At 41.3% G+C, this 16,963-nt stretch overlaps 1 protein-coding gene across 1 annotated transcript in view; it reads right to left on the minus strand.

The window, feature by feature from the left end:
* Positions 1 to 425: 425 nt before the first annotated feature.
* The window catches only part of LOC122549974 (pituitary tumor-transforming gene 1 protein-interacting protein-like), a 63,311-nt gene continuing 46,773 nt past the window's right edge, over positions 426 to 16,963 (minus strand). Inside the window, exon 7 of the mRNA XM_043690289.2 lies at positions 426 to 1,928. Within this exon, the coding sequence (XP_043546224.1) occupies positions 1,879 to 1,928 (50 nt within the window). The 3' untranslated portion in view covers positions 426 to 1,878. The remainder of the gene's footprint in view (positions 1,929 to 16,963) is intronic.

A 16,963-nucleotide genomic window follows, 5' to 3' on the forward strand; every position in this document is an offset into this window, starting at 1 on the left:
TGCTGAAAGCAGATGAGTTGCTGTAACTGCCCAAAAGATTGTTTTAATTAAAGTATATACAAATGTTATTTTTGTAATCATTTTCCAAAAACTATTTGGATGACTCCAGATGAAAATCAGGCTTGAGCTAGGAGTTAACAGGAAAGGACACGTCTTGAAGACTTCTGGTATTTTCACCTTCAAACCTTGTAAAAAAAAATGTTCATTGTAGAATAATGAAACAAACTATCCATAAGACTCTTATTCCTGAAGAATAACTACTTCACAGGTGCAAAGTTCAGAAAAATTTGGTAAAGACTTATAATGCTAGCTCTCTTTTGCCTTTATGTTGTCCCAAGATATCTCAGCTAAGGGGCTATAACTGAGCCTGCACTTTCATACAAGCACAGAATTAGTATGAATGAAACAGAAAAGGGAGTTCTGGATCTTACTACTATTTCTTTTAATGCAACTTGGGGGAAGCTATGCACAAAGTTTGCCTTATAGAATGGCAGGCAACTGAGCCAATTCATCAAAAGTCAGCTACAACTCAATATGGACAAGGTCTTGGTGTCCCTTCAGTAGGAGGCTAGAACTAGACATTGCAATACATATTGTACATTGACAAGTTAAATTTATTAAACGGAGTGGGAAAAATACACAAAACAATTACAATTCATTGAAAATATTTAGAAAATGTAATGTTAGGGAATAGATGAAATTTCTCACTCCCTTTGGCACTTATTGGGAGACATCTCCATTCTGAAAGCAATCAAGTCTGTTTATAGACTTCATTTGTACAAAGAAAAATCGTAAATTACAGCAATATCTCATTCTTGTAATTGAATATTATAGTGATTTAAAGTATATCAGACTGTGAACTGCTAATGTGCAAAGATCTGCCTAACATAAACATCAAAACAATTTAGACTTGTAATAAAGATTTGCCATTTTAGATTTGTATTTTAAAGCAGGTGACAATTATCCCATGATGCAAATGATATCACCCAAATAACTTCTGTTTTTAACAATATAGTATGCAACTGAATTTATTATTTGACACCAGAACAAACTATGATTTAGAAAACTTTCTACTAGTTCAAGTTAAGTTTCAGCATCTATTAGTGATCTCTTTGGAAACAAGGTATAGCAATGTGCATAATATAAAGTAAGGTATAATAATGCAGATTAAGTTCTGATGTATATTATTAAACCTGAAACTCTCATTATTTCACTCCTCATTGATGCTTTCTGACCTGCTGAGTATTTCCAGCATTTTCTGTTTTCATTTTATGCAGCAGACTGAAATGGCCTGGGCATTAATTCTTCTCAACAGTATATGACTTTGAAACAAAAATAAAATCTCTTCATTGTAATCTGTATCAGACTAGAAATAAAGTATCTGAATCAAATCCAGCATTTTTGAAATATAGTAGGGCTAGTATTTGTATAATGTCAAATTAGACAATATACAACATCAAAATAAAACCAAGAATCCAGCATTCATTTTAATTATCTTAACAATACTGTGCAAGTAAGGAATCTCATAGGTAAGTAGCTTGGAGGATTTCTCATCATAATTGTCACTACTGAAAATATAAATTGTCAGTTTCTATACAAAAGTGCAATTTGCCACATGACAGTTGGACATCTGATGGAATATATCAACTTTGAAAAGACAATTTAACATGTTTCTTACCATGTCATTTCAACAGAATTGCAGGACTTTTAACATTACAGATGCAGAAATCATACTGAAATACAATGATATGAAAATAACATGATTTTTGATGTAAAATATATGTTAATGTGAAGATAGACTGCTTCATTTGATTGAATAGTGGGTTGCAATAGTGAGAGTATTAAAAACATCCAGGCACTCTTGAAAGCAGAGTTCCTTTATTCATTTTCAAACTTGCTATAGATGTGATCAGAATTCTGAAGAAGACCTGAAATTTAAAAATATGATTTTAGGCCCAGAATAAATCAATATAAAATTCGAACACATAATTCAACATAATATTGAACTATATTAGGAACACTGCAGACTAGAAATCTTATTTTGAGTGTTAAACTTTGATTAAACTCCTAAATATTAAGTTTTGGCCTTAAATTAAGTTTCCATTCTTTTTTGCTTCAATTTTGAGGGACAAGAAAATAAACTTTTGAGATACAAAGCCACTCTACTGAGAGGCTAATTCTGTGGCTTAAACACCAAGCAGTGAAATTTAATGAATTGAGATTTTTGTGTAATCCTTTGGTTGGAGTGCATTTCTAATGAGACAGAATTTCTATCTCATGCTAAGATACCCTGATGATTCTGGTAGTTGTCAGTGCCCAGCAACTATTTATATCTGAGCTAGTCTGACAGTATAAATATTGGACCAGTATTTAGAAGAATGAGAGATGATCTTGTCGAAATTTCTGAAATTCTTAAAATGGTTAGATGGAGTAATTGCAGGAAGGACATTTCCCCTGGCTGTGATGTCTACAAACAGGAACACAGTCTCAGACTAAAAGGCAAGCCAGGTCGGACTGAGCTCACTTCGAACTTGGTAATCTTTGGATTTCTGTACTGCAGATGGTTGTGGAAACTCAGTCATTGAGTGCGTCCAAGATGGTAATGGATCAATTTGTGGAGACTAATGACATCAAGGGATATGGAAACAGCATACCAAGTTGGCACTGATCAATCTTGATCTATTTGAATGTGGAGCAGGTTCAGTAAGCTGAATGGCTGACTCCTGCTCCTGTACTATTTGAAGAAAAACAGTGGCGCTTTCTGGGTAGTTGGATGATTTGAGCTGTCAGAAAAGGCTAAATAGGCATGGACTATTTTCTCTGGAGCGTCAGAGGCTGAGGGATAACCAAATAGAGGTTTATAAAATCATGAGGGGCATAGATATGGTGAGTAGGCAAGGTCTTTTTCTCAGGGTAGGGTAGGGAAATCCAAAACTAGAGGTGAGAGGGAGAAGATTTAAAAGGACCTAAGGGGCAGCTTTTTCACAAAGGGTGGTGCGTATATGGAATTAGCTGCTAGAGGAAGTGTTGGAGACTGGGAGAACATTTAAGTCATCTGGATGGGTACATGATAAGGGTTTAGAGGGATACGGGCCAAGTGCTGGCAAATGAGACTAGATTAATTTAGGATATCTGGTCAGCATGGACGAGTTGGACTGACAGGTCTGTTTCTGCGCTGTACATCTCTCTACCGGCCAAAACATTCCCTTCGACCAGCAAATGAACAAAAACAGATAGCTTGTCATTATTACATTGCTGTTTCTGGGATCTTGCTATATGCAAATTGGCTGTCATGTATCCTTAACCATACCAGTCACTACCAAGTACTTCATATGCTGAAATATGATTTGAGATTTTTCATTGTTTGAAAAGATGCTAGATGTACATTTTCCTTCTGGTTTATTTTTACATTTTAAAGCCACAAAAATCATCATAAACTTTCATGGCAGCAATGAAAGATTCCATGCCAGAAGTACAAACCACCTTTGGGACCCAGAACTAAGGTTATTCTAGAGCTGTTGCACATATTTACATTGCAGTACTGCATCTACCTCTGGTAGTACTGCAGAAACTGGCAGTGGATTCTTACAGATGTATTACCATTTGCTATATGTTATCAGAGGTTGCATTAAAAAAAATTGCCAAGGAGAAATCAAAGAAAACAAAAAAGTTTTTCCTAAATATGTAAGTAATTTATTTGATGAGGAAGAACACATGGTCATGGTTGTTAACAAAAACATTGCACTTGGTTTGACAAAGGATGGGGTGCTGCCAACTTTATAGTTAAAGAGAAACTGAAATAATAGGTGCGACAAACATAGGTAATAAACATTAAAGGTTTGTGAACTTTGAAAGTAGATCAATCACCAGAACCAGATGAAATGCATCTCAGTGTCAAGAGAAGCAAGGGACAAAACAGCAAAGCTCTGAACATTTTTGTTAACATTACAGATGTGATATCAGAAAACAGTTAACACTATCCTGTTGTTTTACAATGCAGTAAGGAATAAATCAAATTATAGCAAATCAGTCAGCATAACCCAGTGGTGGAAAAATTGTGAGAAAGTTCAGTACAATATTACTTACAGTTAACACAAGGGCAGGCAATGAGTTTTTAAAAAAAAATTATGACTGACATTTTAAAAAGGTGGTGGTAATAGGAATGATCAGTAAGGGTAACAAGTTTGATTCAGTCAACATGTATTTTAGCAGACAAGTCAGACACTAAGTATCCCATGAGATCAAACTGTTTTCAAACTGTCGCTGGAAGATCCACATTTGGCCTAAGACTGAAATGATAGCTTGATCTATTGCCATTTCTAATTAATGGATTGCTGGTTGTCCTCCTTTGTATCCCAAGGCCAAGAAGATTGGGATGGGTTATTGTTAGCACAGTTGCCTCCGTGGCTGAAAAATCATAAAATCAGAACTATGCTTTCAGCAACTTTGACCTATGTAAATTAATCGACTTATTAATGGCTTCTGAAGCTCCTAATACGCATTTAAGTTAGCAAACAAGAAGGAAATATTAGACACCCTTCCCTCAATTCTTTATATGGCATTTATCCCATTGTGTAGTAATACCATAAATTACAACTAACTACAGCCTAATCTCCGATGTACTCATACCTTTAAAGAAAACTTTTATGACAAACAGATTGCTCATGGATCTTTTAGATGCGCTGCAACAGAAACTATTCACCAGTGTACACAAGTGAGGAGCTAAGTATATTATAACTTGTACCATGTTCCCTGCTTTAAAATGAAATGTATGCATACTTACCACCAAAACATGCATTTATATAGCACCTTTAATGTCTCAAGACATCGCACAAGAGCATTATAAGACAGAATGGGACGTTGACACACATTAGGCAATATTATGGCAGAATATGCAGTTTTCAAGGAGCGCCTTCAGAAAGGAACAAAAGTTAGAATGCAGTTCAGCAAATACAGGCATTAATGGAGAACAGGACTTGGTAGCAACTCTCTAAGAAGAATATTGACTCACCTCAAATGTATGGCTCAGAGCAGCCGAGAATATTCTGGAGTGGGAGATGAAAAGAAGGAAATATGCATATTATATGCATGGTATATGCATATTAGTACCAATGACATAAGTAACAAAAGGAATGAGGTCCTAAAAGTAGAATATAGAGATTTAGGTAGCAAGTTAAAAAGGACTTCAAAAGTTGTTATCTCAGGATTGCTACCAGTAGCATGTGTAGAAGAGTAGATAAATCAGATGATTACATGGCTGGAGAGATGGGGGGGTGGGTGGAGCTCCAAATTTCTCAGGCTTTGGAAATTTAGGTGAGGTGGGAGCAGTACAAGCTTGGATCTGTCCAGGCCCAAAACCAATAACCTAGGGAAACTATATGCTAATGGAGTTTGGGAGGGTTTAAACTGGAGTACCATGGGGCTGGGAATCTACATAGGGAGACAGCAGAAAGTGTAATATGGGTGAAAATGAAAGATGCAGAATTAAGAAAAGTGATAAAGATTTCAACCTACAGTGCGAATTAACATGATTATAACTAAGAAAGTTAAGACAAGACAAAACTTAAGGCCTTGTTTTAATGTGCAGAGCATTTGCAATAAAGTCAATTAATCAGTCGCACAAATAGATTCAAATGAATATGACATAAGTGGGATTAAAGACAAGTGGCTACAAGGTAACCGGGGGTGGGAACTGAATAACCGTGAGTATTCAGTTTTAGGAAAGACAGACAAAGAGGAGAAGAAGGTGGCATAGAATTGCTGGTTAAAGAGGACATTAATGCAATATTGAGGGAGGATATTAGCTCCGGTGAAGTGGAATCTGTATGGGTAGAACTTAGAAACACCAGAGGGCAGAAAACGATACTGGGGTAGTATGTCGTGATAATGCTGGGGAAGGCATTAACATGAACTAAGAGATGCAAGAAACATGCAGCTGTAATTCTGATATAAATAATAGTATATTATGATAATATAATGAATTCTTCACAAACATGGAGAGTGACATAGTAGATTCTGAGACTAGAATTCTGAATTTAAATAAAGGAAACTGCGATTGTATGAAGCAAGAGCTGGATATGATAAGTTGGGGAGCATTACTTAAAAGGATGACAGTGGATAGGCAATGCCAAATAGTTGAAGTGTTCACGTAGGAACTGCAAAAGTTGTTTATTCTTTCCTGGTACAAAAATGAGAAAGGTGGTCCAACCACGGCTAAGTAGGTATATTAGTGATAATATTAGAACTAAGGGAGGGCTATACACCCCAGAGTACTTAAAGCAAGTGGCCCGAGAAATAGCGGATACATTTGTGGTCATCTTTCAAGATTCCATTGACTCTGGAACAATTCCTAAGAATTGCACTGTAGCTAATGCAACCGCATTATTTAAAAAGGAGACAGAGTGAAAACAGCAAATTATGGACCATTGAGCTTGACATCAGCAATGGAAAAAATCCGAAATAGAGTCTATTATAAAGGATTAATAGCACAGCGCTTGTAAAACAATGATGAGATTGACAGATGACAGCATGGATTTCTTAAGGGAAATAAACTGGACAGATGTACTGGATTTTTTTGAGCATATAACTAGTTGGTAAGGGGGAAACCAGTGGATGCGGTTTACTAGGGAATTGCAGAAGGTATTCCAGAAGATTTAACGTAAGAGATTAACATATACAATGGGGATAATGCACTGAAATGGACAGAGAACTACCTGGTAGACAGGAAAGAGAGAGTAGGAATAAATGGGTTGTTTTCTAAGGAACTGTAAATGACCGATGGAATACCACAAGAATCAGTGTTTGGATCCCAGGTATTCACATTATATACTAATGATTTATATGAGGAAATTAAATGTAATATCTCCAGGTTTGTAGATGACACAAAACTGGGTGAGGAGCCAAACTCTGAGGAGAATGCAGAGATGCTTCAATGTGATTTGACATGTTGAGTGGGAAAATGCATGACTGATTATGTATACTTTTGATATGAAATTATCTACTTTGCTAGAAAAAGCAGGAAGGTTGATTAACATCTGAGTAGCGATAGATTGAGAAAGGGAGAGATGCAGCGACACCTTGTTATCCTTGCACACCAGTCGCTAAAAATATGCTTGCAGCTGCAGCAGATCGAGTAGAAGGCAAATATTATGTTGGCTTTCATAGCGACAGGATTTGAGTAGAGGAACAAGGATGCATTACTGCAATTGCACAAAGCCTTGGCAAGACAACACTTTGAGTACAGTGTGCAGTTTTAGTCTCCTACTCTGAGGAAGACTATTCTGATGATGGAGGGAGTGCCACAAAGGTTTACCAGACCAATTCCTGGGAAGGCAGAACTGACATATGAAGAGAGACTGAATCGGTTAGGACAATGTTTATTGGAGTTGGTGGGGGGAGAATCTCATAGAAACCCAGAAAATTCTAATGGGATAAACCAGGGAAAATGCAGGAAGAACGTTTCCAATGACTGGGGTATGCAGAACCAGGGGTCACAATCCAAGGATACAAGATAGATCATTTGGAACTACAAGGTGAGAAGAAATGTTTTCAAACAGAGAGTGGAATTCACTGCCACAGAAGGTAGTTCAGGCCAAAACATTGCATGTTTTCAAGAATTAGATAGATATAGTTCTCAGAGCTAACGTTACCAAAGGGTATGGGGCAAAAGCGGGAACAGGGTACTCAGTTGGAATGATTCGCCATGACCATATTGAATGTGGAGCAGGCACAAAAAGCTGAATGGCATACTCCTGTCCCTATTTTCTATGTTTCTAAAGGTTTAGTGGTGATTTATAATAATTTGATATTTAAGAAAGGAAGACTGAAAACAGAGGAAAGATTTTAGTCAGCAAATAAAACAAGACACCTGTGCCCAGTCAACCAATGTCACAAACTAGTATTTTGAAGTGGAGCAATTGAAAATTACGACTTAATTAGTATCACTTCTTTTATGATTGCTTTGATGAACTCAATAAATACTGTAAAACTTGTGAAGACACTTGTAATTAGAACAAGTCTTCTAATTAATTAGGTCAGTAAACATTTGATAGATTGAGACAACCAAAATCTATAATTAGTAATCACTTGGGTCTTAGAATTAAAAGTTGAAATGAATTCAAAAATCTTACAGTCTACCCATTGTGAACTTAAGAAACTGTGAATGTCTTCAAATATAACTATCTTGTGCCTTTTTCCTAGCAAGCTAATCTAACCTCATAGTCAACCTCTACCAGTCAAACCACCGAGGGTTACTGCCATGCAGATTTCAGTACCAGTCACATATTCCCCTTCACTTACCCTAAGTTATAAACACAGTACCAAAATATAACAGCTCACATCTTTCCTCTCAACTTTGAAAGGGGTGAGGGGGAGATCATGTTGCATCTGACACTGAGAAGGTAAAGCTGTTCACTTGCTTGCATATTAAATAATGATATATTGGGAATGTCCACATACAAAGGGATCTGGGTATTCTTGTACACCCAGTCAATGAAAATAAACATGCAAAGGCAGCATCAATTAGAAGGCAAATAGTTATAAATAAATACATTATAGCCTTTGTTGTGAGAGCATTTGAGTTCAGAAGCAGGGATGTCTTAATGTAGTTATGCAGGGCCTTGAGTGAGATGCACCTGAAGTATTCTGTATAGTTTTGGTGTCTCTACTTAACAGAATATACTCACAATAGATGGAGAGCACAACATTTCACGAGGTCGCAACGAGAGAGCAGTGAATACAGGCCTAGTCGAATCAGAGTTTAGAAGAATGACTGGGGATCTGATTGAAACATACAAAATTCAAATAGGGCTATAGACTAGATGCCAGAAGGATATTTTCAGTTGCTGGTGAGTTTGAAACAGGGTTCACAGTCTCAGGATATGAGCTAGGCTATTTAGGACTCAAATGAGGAAACATTTCTTAACTCAGAGTGGTCAACCTGCGAAATTTTGAATTTTTAAGAAAGTATTCAAGGCATCGAGAATATAGAGAGAAAACTGGAGTATGACATGGAGATAGCAGATCAGACAGCCATATTGAATGGTGCAGCATGCTCCAAGGGCTGAATGGACTCTGCCTGCTCCTAGTTCTATGCTTTTTTTTTGTTTCAGCAGGCTGACGTTTAAAACTGTACTCCAGCAGAAATACATCTGCACAGGAATCCACAAAGATACAGTGATGATCAGCATATTGGGCGCACCTACATTTCACATCAGCTGCTATGTCCCAAGGTTTTCATCATGTTTGTGACTAGGTATTTTTTAAAGGAATACAGAAGTTACTGTGGCCTTAGCTTGGAGCAGAAAAATTCCAAAAGCTCCAAACTGTGAACAAAATGAATCAAACACAAACATCTGCACAGGGATTTTCTTTTTGCTATAAGTTGTCTTCCAATATTCTCTGAGCTTCTAGACAAACATTGCAGGTGGTGGAAGCTAGAACAGCCTTTTTAACTTTTTCTTTCTCTACAGATGCTGTCAGATCTGTGCAATGAGAAACATAATGAGTGAGAGGGAGTGTGTTGGAGAATTGGGAGATAAAGGAGATATTGCAGCTTTGACAGAACAGAAATTCACTTTACTGGAATCGAGCCTTCAAAGACAAGAAGCATAGAAACATACCAAATAGGAGAAGACGATCTGGTCCTTCAAGCATTCTTTGCAATTCATTATAAGCATGGCTAATCATCCAACTCAATAGTATGTCCCGACTTCTCCCCAATATCCTTTGATTCCTTTAGCCTAAGTGCAATGTAAACTCCTTCTTGAAATCATACTGCTTTCTGTGGCAGAGAATTCCACAGGCTCATCATTCCGCAGGTGAAGACATTTCTAATCTCAGTCCCAAAAGGTTTAACTCCGTACCCTGAGGACTGTAACCACTGGTACTGTAGTCCACCCACCCTCCACCATCGGAAACATGATTCGTGCATCTCCCCTGTCTCATGCTTTAAGAATTTTGAGATCCTCCTCATTCTTCTAAACTCCCTTGAATATAATCCTAACTGATCCAGTGTCTCCACATTAGCCCTGCAATTGTAGGAATCATTTGGTAAAGCTTTGTTGCACTACCTCCATAGCCAAAATATCCTTCTTCAAATAAGGAGACCAAAACTGCCCTCAACATCCCAAATGTTCAGAAGTTTCGTTTCAGCAGCAAGAAGAGCGGGAATGTCGACCAGGGGGCTGATTGGAAGCAGGAAGGGCAGGAGCGTTGACTGGGGGCTGATGGGAAGGTGAATCACTGATTTGAAAACTTACCTCATGAATAAGCAGAGCACATGCTGAGCAGGAGCGGACATGGGACTGCTGAGTAAGTGAAGTGGGTGGTTATTTGGGTGGTTGCTTTACCCGAAACCCTACTTAGGTAGTATCACCCATCCATCCATCTCTTCTAACCAAAAAAGAAGGTTGTGTGTCAGATTGAAAAGATAACTAGTTTTTTTCTTAATCGTTATTTTTCAATAGTCGCTTTGGGAATTTAGAATAGTGGGGATGGGGGTTAGGGCAGTTGAATGTTCCTCCTGCAGAATGCAGGAGATAAAGATCACCACTAGTGACCCTGCTGACTACATCTGTGGGATTTGCACCCTACTAATGCTCTTCAGGAGGATTTAAGCTAATTCAGCAGGAGGATCGGAACCTAAATTGTAGCTCCAGTGTCCAGGAGGTTGAGAGCAGTGAGGTCAGAAATGAGGTTTCAAGGTCGCAAGTGTTCACCGGCAAGCAAGAAGGTAGTTTGAAGTGTGTCTACTTCAATGCCAGGAACATCAGGAATAAGGTGGATGAAACTGCAGCATGGGTTGGTATCTGGAACTTCAATGTTGTGGCCATTTTGGAGATATGGAAAGAATAGGGACAGGAATGGTTGTTGCAGGTTCTGGGATTTAGATGTTTCAGTAAGAAGATGGTAAAACAGGGGTAGGTGTGGCATTGTTGGTCAAGGACAGTATTACTATGAGGACTCATCTACTGAGGTGGTATGGGCTGAGATTAGCAACAGGAAAGGAGAGGTCACCCTGTTGGGAGTTTTCTATAGGTCTCCGAATAGTTCCAGAGATGCAGAGAATAGGATAGCAAAGATAATTCTGGATAGGAGCGAGAGTAACAAGATAGTTGTTACGGGGACTTTAACTTTCCAAATATTGACTGGAAATACGATAGTTTGAATACATTAAATGGGTCAGTTTTTATCCAATGTGTGCAGAATGGTTTCCTGACACCGTATGTAGACAGGCCAACAAGGGGCAAGGTCACATTGCATTTGGTACTGGGTAATGAACCTGGCCAGGTGTTAGATTTGGAGGTAGGTGAGCACTTTGGTGATAGTGACCATAATTCGATTATGTTTACTTTAGTCATGGAAAGGGATAGGAATATACCGCAGGCCAAGAGTTATTGCTAGGGGAAAGGCAATTATGATGTGTTTAGGCAAGATTTAGGATGCACAGGATGCATAGGATAGGGAAGGAAACTGCAGGGGATGGGCACAATTGAAATGTGGAGCTTATTCAAGGAACAGCTACTGCGTGTCCTTGACAAGTATGTACCTGTCAGGCAGGGAGGAAGTGGTCGAGCGAGGGAGCTGTGATTTACTAAGAAAGTTGAATCTCTTGTCAAGAGGAAGAAGAAAGCTTATGTTTGGATGATACATGAAGGCTTAGTTAGGGCACATTAAAGTTTTAAATTAGCCAGAAAAGACCTAAAGAAAGAGCTAAGAAGAGCTAGGAGAAGTTGTTGGCAGATAGGATCAAGGAAAACCCTAAAGCGTTCTATAGCTAGATCAGGAATAAAAGAATGAATAGGGCCAATCAAGGATAGTAGTGGGAAGCTGTGCGTGGAGTCCGAGGAGATAGGGGAAGCGCTAAACGAATATTTTTTATCGGTATTCACACTGGAAAAAGACAATGTTGTTGAGGAGGATACTGAGATACAGGCTACTAGACTAGATGGATTGAGGTTCACAAGGAGGAGGTGTTAGCAATTCTGAAAGTGTGAAAATAGCTAAGTCCCCTGGGCCGAATGGGATTTATTCTAGATTTCTCTGGGAAGCCACGGAGGATATTGCAGAGTTTTTGGCTTTGACCTTTATGTCGTCATTTTCTACAGGAATAGTGCCAGAAGACTGGATAATGGCAAATGTTGTCCCCTTGTTCAAGAAGGTCTTTTCTCAGCAGAGAGCGGCGCGAGCTGGGCGGAAGTGAGGTTGGAGCGCAGAGCTGGTCGGGAAGGTAAGTGATATATAAAGAACTTACCTCGATGCCAACGGTCTTTTCTCAGCAGAGAGCTGCGCGAGCTGGGCAGAAGTGAGGTTGGCGCGCAGAGCTGGTCGGGAAGGTAAGTGATTGATATTTGAGTGGGTGTGTTCTAAACCCCAGGCCCTACATAGTAGGACCTCCCTCCCATCCTCCTCCTCTAACCTAACTTTAAAGTTCACAGGTAAGCTACTCAGTGTTCTTGCTTTGGAGACGAAGTGTAGAGTAATGGCAGCGCAGGCAGTGGAATGTTCCTCCTGCCGGATGTTTGAGGTAGGGGTGACCACCGATACTCCTGCCGACTTCATCTGCAGGAAATGCAGTCAGATTCTGCTCCTCACAGAACGAGTTAGGGAACTGGAACTGGAGTTGGATGAACTGAGGATTATTCGAGAGGCTGAGAAGGTGATAGATAGAAGCTACAGGGACATAGTTACGCCAGAGAACAGAGGTAGCTGGGTAACAGTTAGAGGTGGGAAGGGGAGGAAGCAGGAAGTGCAGGGATCTCCTGTTGTCATTCCCCTAAACAATAGGTATACCGCTTTGGATACTGGTGGGGGGTCAGCCTAGCAGGGGTAAGCTGCAGTGACCGGGTCTGTGGCGTGAAGTCTGGCTCTGAGACTCAGAAGGGAAAGGGGGAGAGGAGGAGAGCGCTAGTTATAGGAGACTCTCTAGTTAGAGGGACAGACAGGCGATTCTGTGGGCATGGGCGAGACTCTCGGATGGTTTGTTGCCACCCGGGTACCAGGGTCCGAGACGTCTCGGACCTTGTCTTCAGAATCCTTAAGGGGGAGGGTGTGCAGCCAGAAGTCGTGGTGCACGTTGGCACCAATGACATAGGTAGGAAGAGAGGTGAGGAGGTCATTCAGGAGCTCAGGGAGCTACGCTGGAAGCTGAAAGCTCGGACAGACAGTCGTCATCTCTGGGTTGTTGCCGGTGCCACGTGGCAGTGAGGCAAGGAATAGGGAGAGAGTGCAGTTGAACACGTGGCTGCAAGGATGGTGTAGGAGGGAGGGCTTCAGGTATTTGGACAATTGGACTGCATTCTGGGGAAGGTGGGACCTGTACAAGCAGGACGGGTTGCACCTGAACCAGAAGGGCACCAATATCCTGGGGGGTAGGTTTGCTAGCTATCTTCGGGGGGGTTTAAACTAATTTGGCAGGGGGATGAGATCCGGACTTGTAGTCCAGCAAGTAGGCTAGCTGTTTGTCCAAGTGTGTGGGGAGGCTGTGAAGAAGGTAGCACTGACAGGGAATACTTGCGGACACAGAGATGGGTTCAAGTGCGTATACTTCAACGCAAGGAGTATCAGAAATAAGGTTGGTGAACTTAAGGTGTGGATAGGTACCTGGGACTACGATGTTGTGGCCATCACGGAAACGTGGATAGAAGAGGGACAGGAATGGTTGTTGGAGGTTCCTGGTTACAGATGTTTCAGTAGGATTAGGGAGGGTGGTAAAAAAGGAGGGGGGGAGGTGGCGTTGCTAATTAGAAATGGTATAACAGCTACTGAAAGGCAGTTCGAGGGGGATCTGCCTTTAGAGGTAGTATGGGCTGAAGTCAGAAATAGGAAAGGTGCAGTCACCTTGTTGGGTGTTTACTATAGGCCCCCCAATAGCAGCAGAGATGTGGAGAAACAGATTGGGAAACAGATTTTGGAAAGGTGCAGAAGCCACAGGGTAGTAGTCATGGGCGATTTCAACTTTCCAAATATTGATTGGAAGCTCTTTAGATCAAGTAGATTGGATGGGGCGGTGTTTGTGCAGTGTGTCCAGGAAGCTTTTCTAACACAGTATGTAGATTGTCCGACCAGAGGGGAGGCCATTTTGGATTTGGTACTCGGTAATGAACCAGGACAAGTGATGGGCTTGTTAGTGGGTGAACATTTTGGTATTGGTGACCACAATTCTGTGACTTTCACCTTGGTTATGGAGAGAGATAGGTGCGTGCAACAGGGTAGGTTTTACAATTGGGGGAAGGGTAATTACGATGCTGTAAGACAGGATCTGAGGAGCATAAGTTGGGAGCATAGGCTGTCGGGGAAGGATGTCGTGGAAATGTGGAACTTTTTCAAGGAACAGATACGACGTGTCCTTGATATGTATGTACCGGTCAGGCAGGAAAGAAATGGTCGTGTGAGGGAACCTTGGTTGATGAGGGAGGTTGAATGTCTTGTAAAGAGGAAGAAGGAGGCTTACATAAGGTTGAGGAAACAGGGTTCAGACAGAGCAGTGGAGGGATACAGGATAGCCAGAAGGGACCTGAAGAAAGGGATTAGGAGAGCCAAGAGAGGGCATGAAAAATCTCTGGCGGATAGGATCAAGGATAACCCAAAGGCATTTTATGCGTATGTGAGAAACATGAGAATGAGGGTAGGTCCGATCAAGGACAGTAGTGGGAGACTGTGTATTGAGTCGGAAGAGATAGGAGAGGTCTTGAATGAGTACTTTTCTTCAGTATTTACAAACGAGAGGGACCGTATTGTTGAAGAGGAGAGTGTGAAACGGACTGGTAAGCTAGAGGAGATACATGTTAGGAAGGAAGATGTGTTGGATATTTTAACAACTTGAGGATAGACAAGTCCCCCGGGCCTGATGAGATATATCCTAGGATTATGTGGGAAGCAAGAGAGGAAATTGCAGTACCGTTGGCAATGATCTTTTCATTTTCACTGTCAACGGGGGTGGGACCAGGGGACTGGAGAGTGGCGAATGTTGTGCCCCTGTTCAAAAAAGGGAATAGGGATAACCCCGGGAATTACAGGCCAGTTAGTCTTACTTCGGTGGTAGGTAAAGTAATGGAAAGGGTACTGAGGGATAGGATTTATGAGTATCTGGAAAGGCACTGCTTGATTAGGGACAGCCAGCACGGATTTGTGAAGGGTAGGTCTTGCCTTACAAGTCTGATTGAATTCTTTGAGGAGGTGACCAAGCATGTGGATGAGGGTAGAGCAGTGGATGTAGTATACATGGATTTTAGTAAGGCATTTGATAAGGTTCCCCATGGTAGGCTTATGCGGAAAGTCAGGAGGCATGGGATAGAGGGAAATTTGGCCAATTGGATAGAAAACTGGCTAACCGGTCGAAGTCAGAGAGTGGTGGTAGATGGTAAATATTCAGCCTGGAGCCCAGTTACAAGTGGAGTTCCGCAGGGATCAGTTCTGGGTCCTCTTCTATTTGTAATTTTTATTAATGACTTGGATGAGGGAGTCGAAGGGTGGGTCAGTAAATTTGCAGATGATACGAAGATTGGTGGCGTTGTGGATAGTGAGGAGGGCTCTTGTCGGCTGCAAAGGGACTTGGATATGATGCAGAGCTGGGCTGAGGAGTGGCAGATGGAGTTCAACCCTGCCAAGTGTGAGGTTGTCCATTTTGGAAAGACAAATAAGAATGTGGAATACAGGGTTAACGGTAGGGTTCTTAGTGAGGTGGAGGAACAGAGGGATCTTGGGGTCTATGTTCATAGGTCTTTGAAAGTTGCCACTCAGGTGGATAGAGCTTGTAAGAAGGCCTATGGTGTATTAGCATTCATTAGCAGAGGGACTGAATTCAAGAGTTGTGAAGTGATGTTGCAACTGTACAGGACTTTGGTTAGGCCACATTTGGAGTACTGGGTGCAGTTCTGGTCACCTCACTTTAGGAAAGATGTGGAAGCTTTGGAGAGGGTGCAGAGAAGATTTACCAGGATGTTGCCTGGAATGGAGAATAGGTCGTACGAGGATAGGTTGAGAGTGCTAGGCCTTTTCTCGTTGGAACGGCGAAGGATGAGGGGTGACTTGATAGAAGTTTATAAGATGATCAGAGGAATAGATAGAGTAGACAGTCAGAAACTTTTTCCCTGGGTACCAAAGAGTGTTACAAGGGGACATAAATTTAAGGTGAAGGGTGGAAGGTATAGGGGTGATGTCAGGGGTGGGTTCTTTACCCAGAGAGTGGTGGGGGCATGGAATGCGCTGCCTGTGGGAGTGGTAGAGTCAGAATCTTTGGGGACCTTTAAGCGGCAATTGGATAGGTACATGGATGGGTGCTTAAGGCAGGACAAATGTTCGGCACAACATCGTGGGCCGAAGGGCCTGTTCTGTGCTGTATTGTTCTATGTTCTAAGGGGAGTAAAGGCAACCATGGTAAGTATATTTTATTCGTTTGTGGGTAAAGTGTTGGAAAAGGTTATAAGAGATAGGATTTATAATCATCTAGAGAGGAATAAGTTGATTAGGAATAGTCAACATGGTTTTGTGAAGGGTAGGTTGTGCATCGCAAACCTTATTGAGTTCTTTGAGATGGTGACTAAACAAGTGGATGAGGGTAAAGCAGTTCATGTGGGGTATATGTAAGGCAGTAAGGCATTTGATAAGGTTCCTCCCACTGTAGGCACGGGCGGCACGGTGGCACAGTGGTTAGCACTGCTGCCTCACAGCGCCTGAGACCCGGGTTCAATTCCTGCCTCAGGCGACTGACTGTGTGGAGTTTGCACGTTCTCCCAGTGTCTGCGTGGGTTTCCTCCGGGTGCTCCGGTTTCCTCCCACAGTCCAAAAGATGTGCAGGGTCAGGTGAATTGGCCATGCTAAATTGCCCGTAGTGTTAGGTAAGGGGTAAATGTAGGGGTATGGGTGGGTTTCGCTTCGGCGCGTCGGTGTGGACTTGTTGGGCCGAAGGGCCTGTTTCCACACTGTAATGTAATCTAATCTATGTAGGCTATTGCACATGGGA

The sequence above is a fragment of the Chiloscyllium plagiosum genome, unplaced genomic scaffold, assembly GCF_037043375.1.
Source record: "Chiloscyllium plagiosum isolate Xiang-an unplaced genomic scaffold, Cpla_swu_hap1 HiC_scaffold_5, whole genome shotgun sequence".
NCBI classification, from domain to species: Eukaryota; Metazoa; Chordata; class Chondrichthyes; order Orectolobiformes; family Hemiscylliidae; genus Chiloscyllium; species Chiloscyllium plagiosum.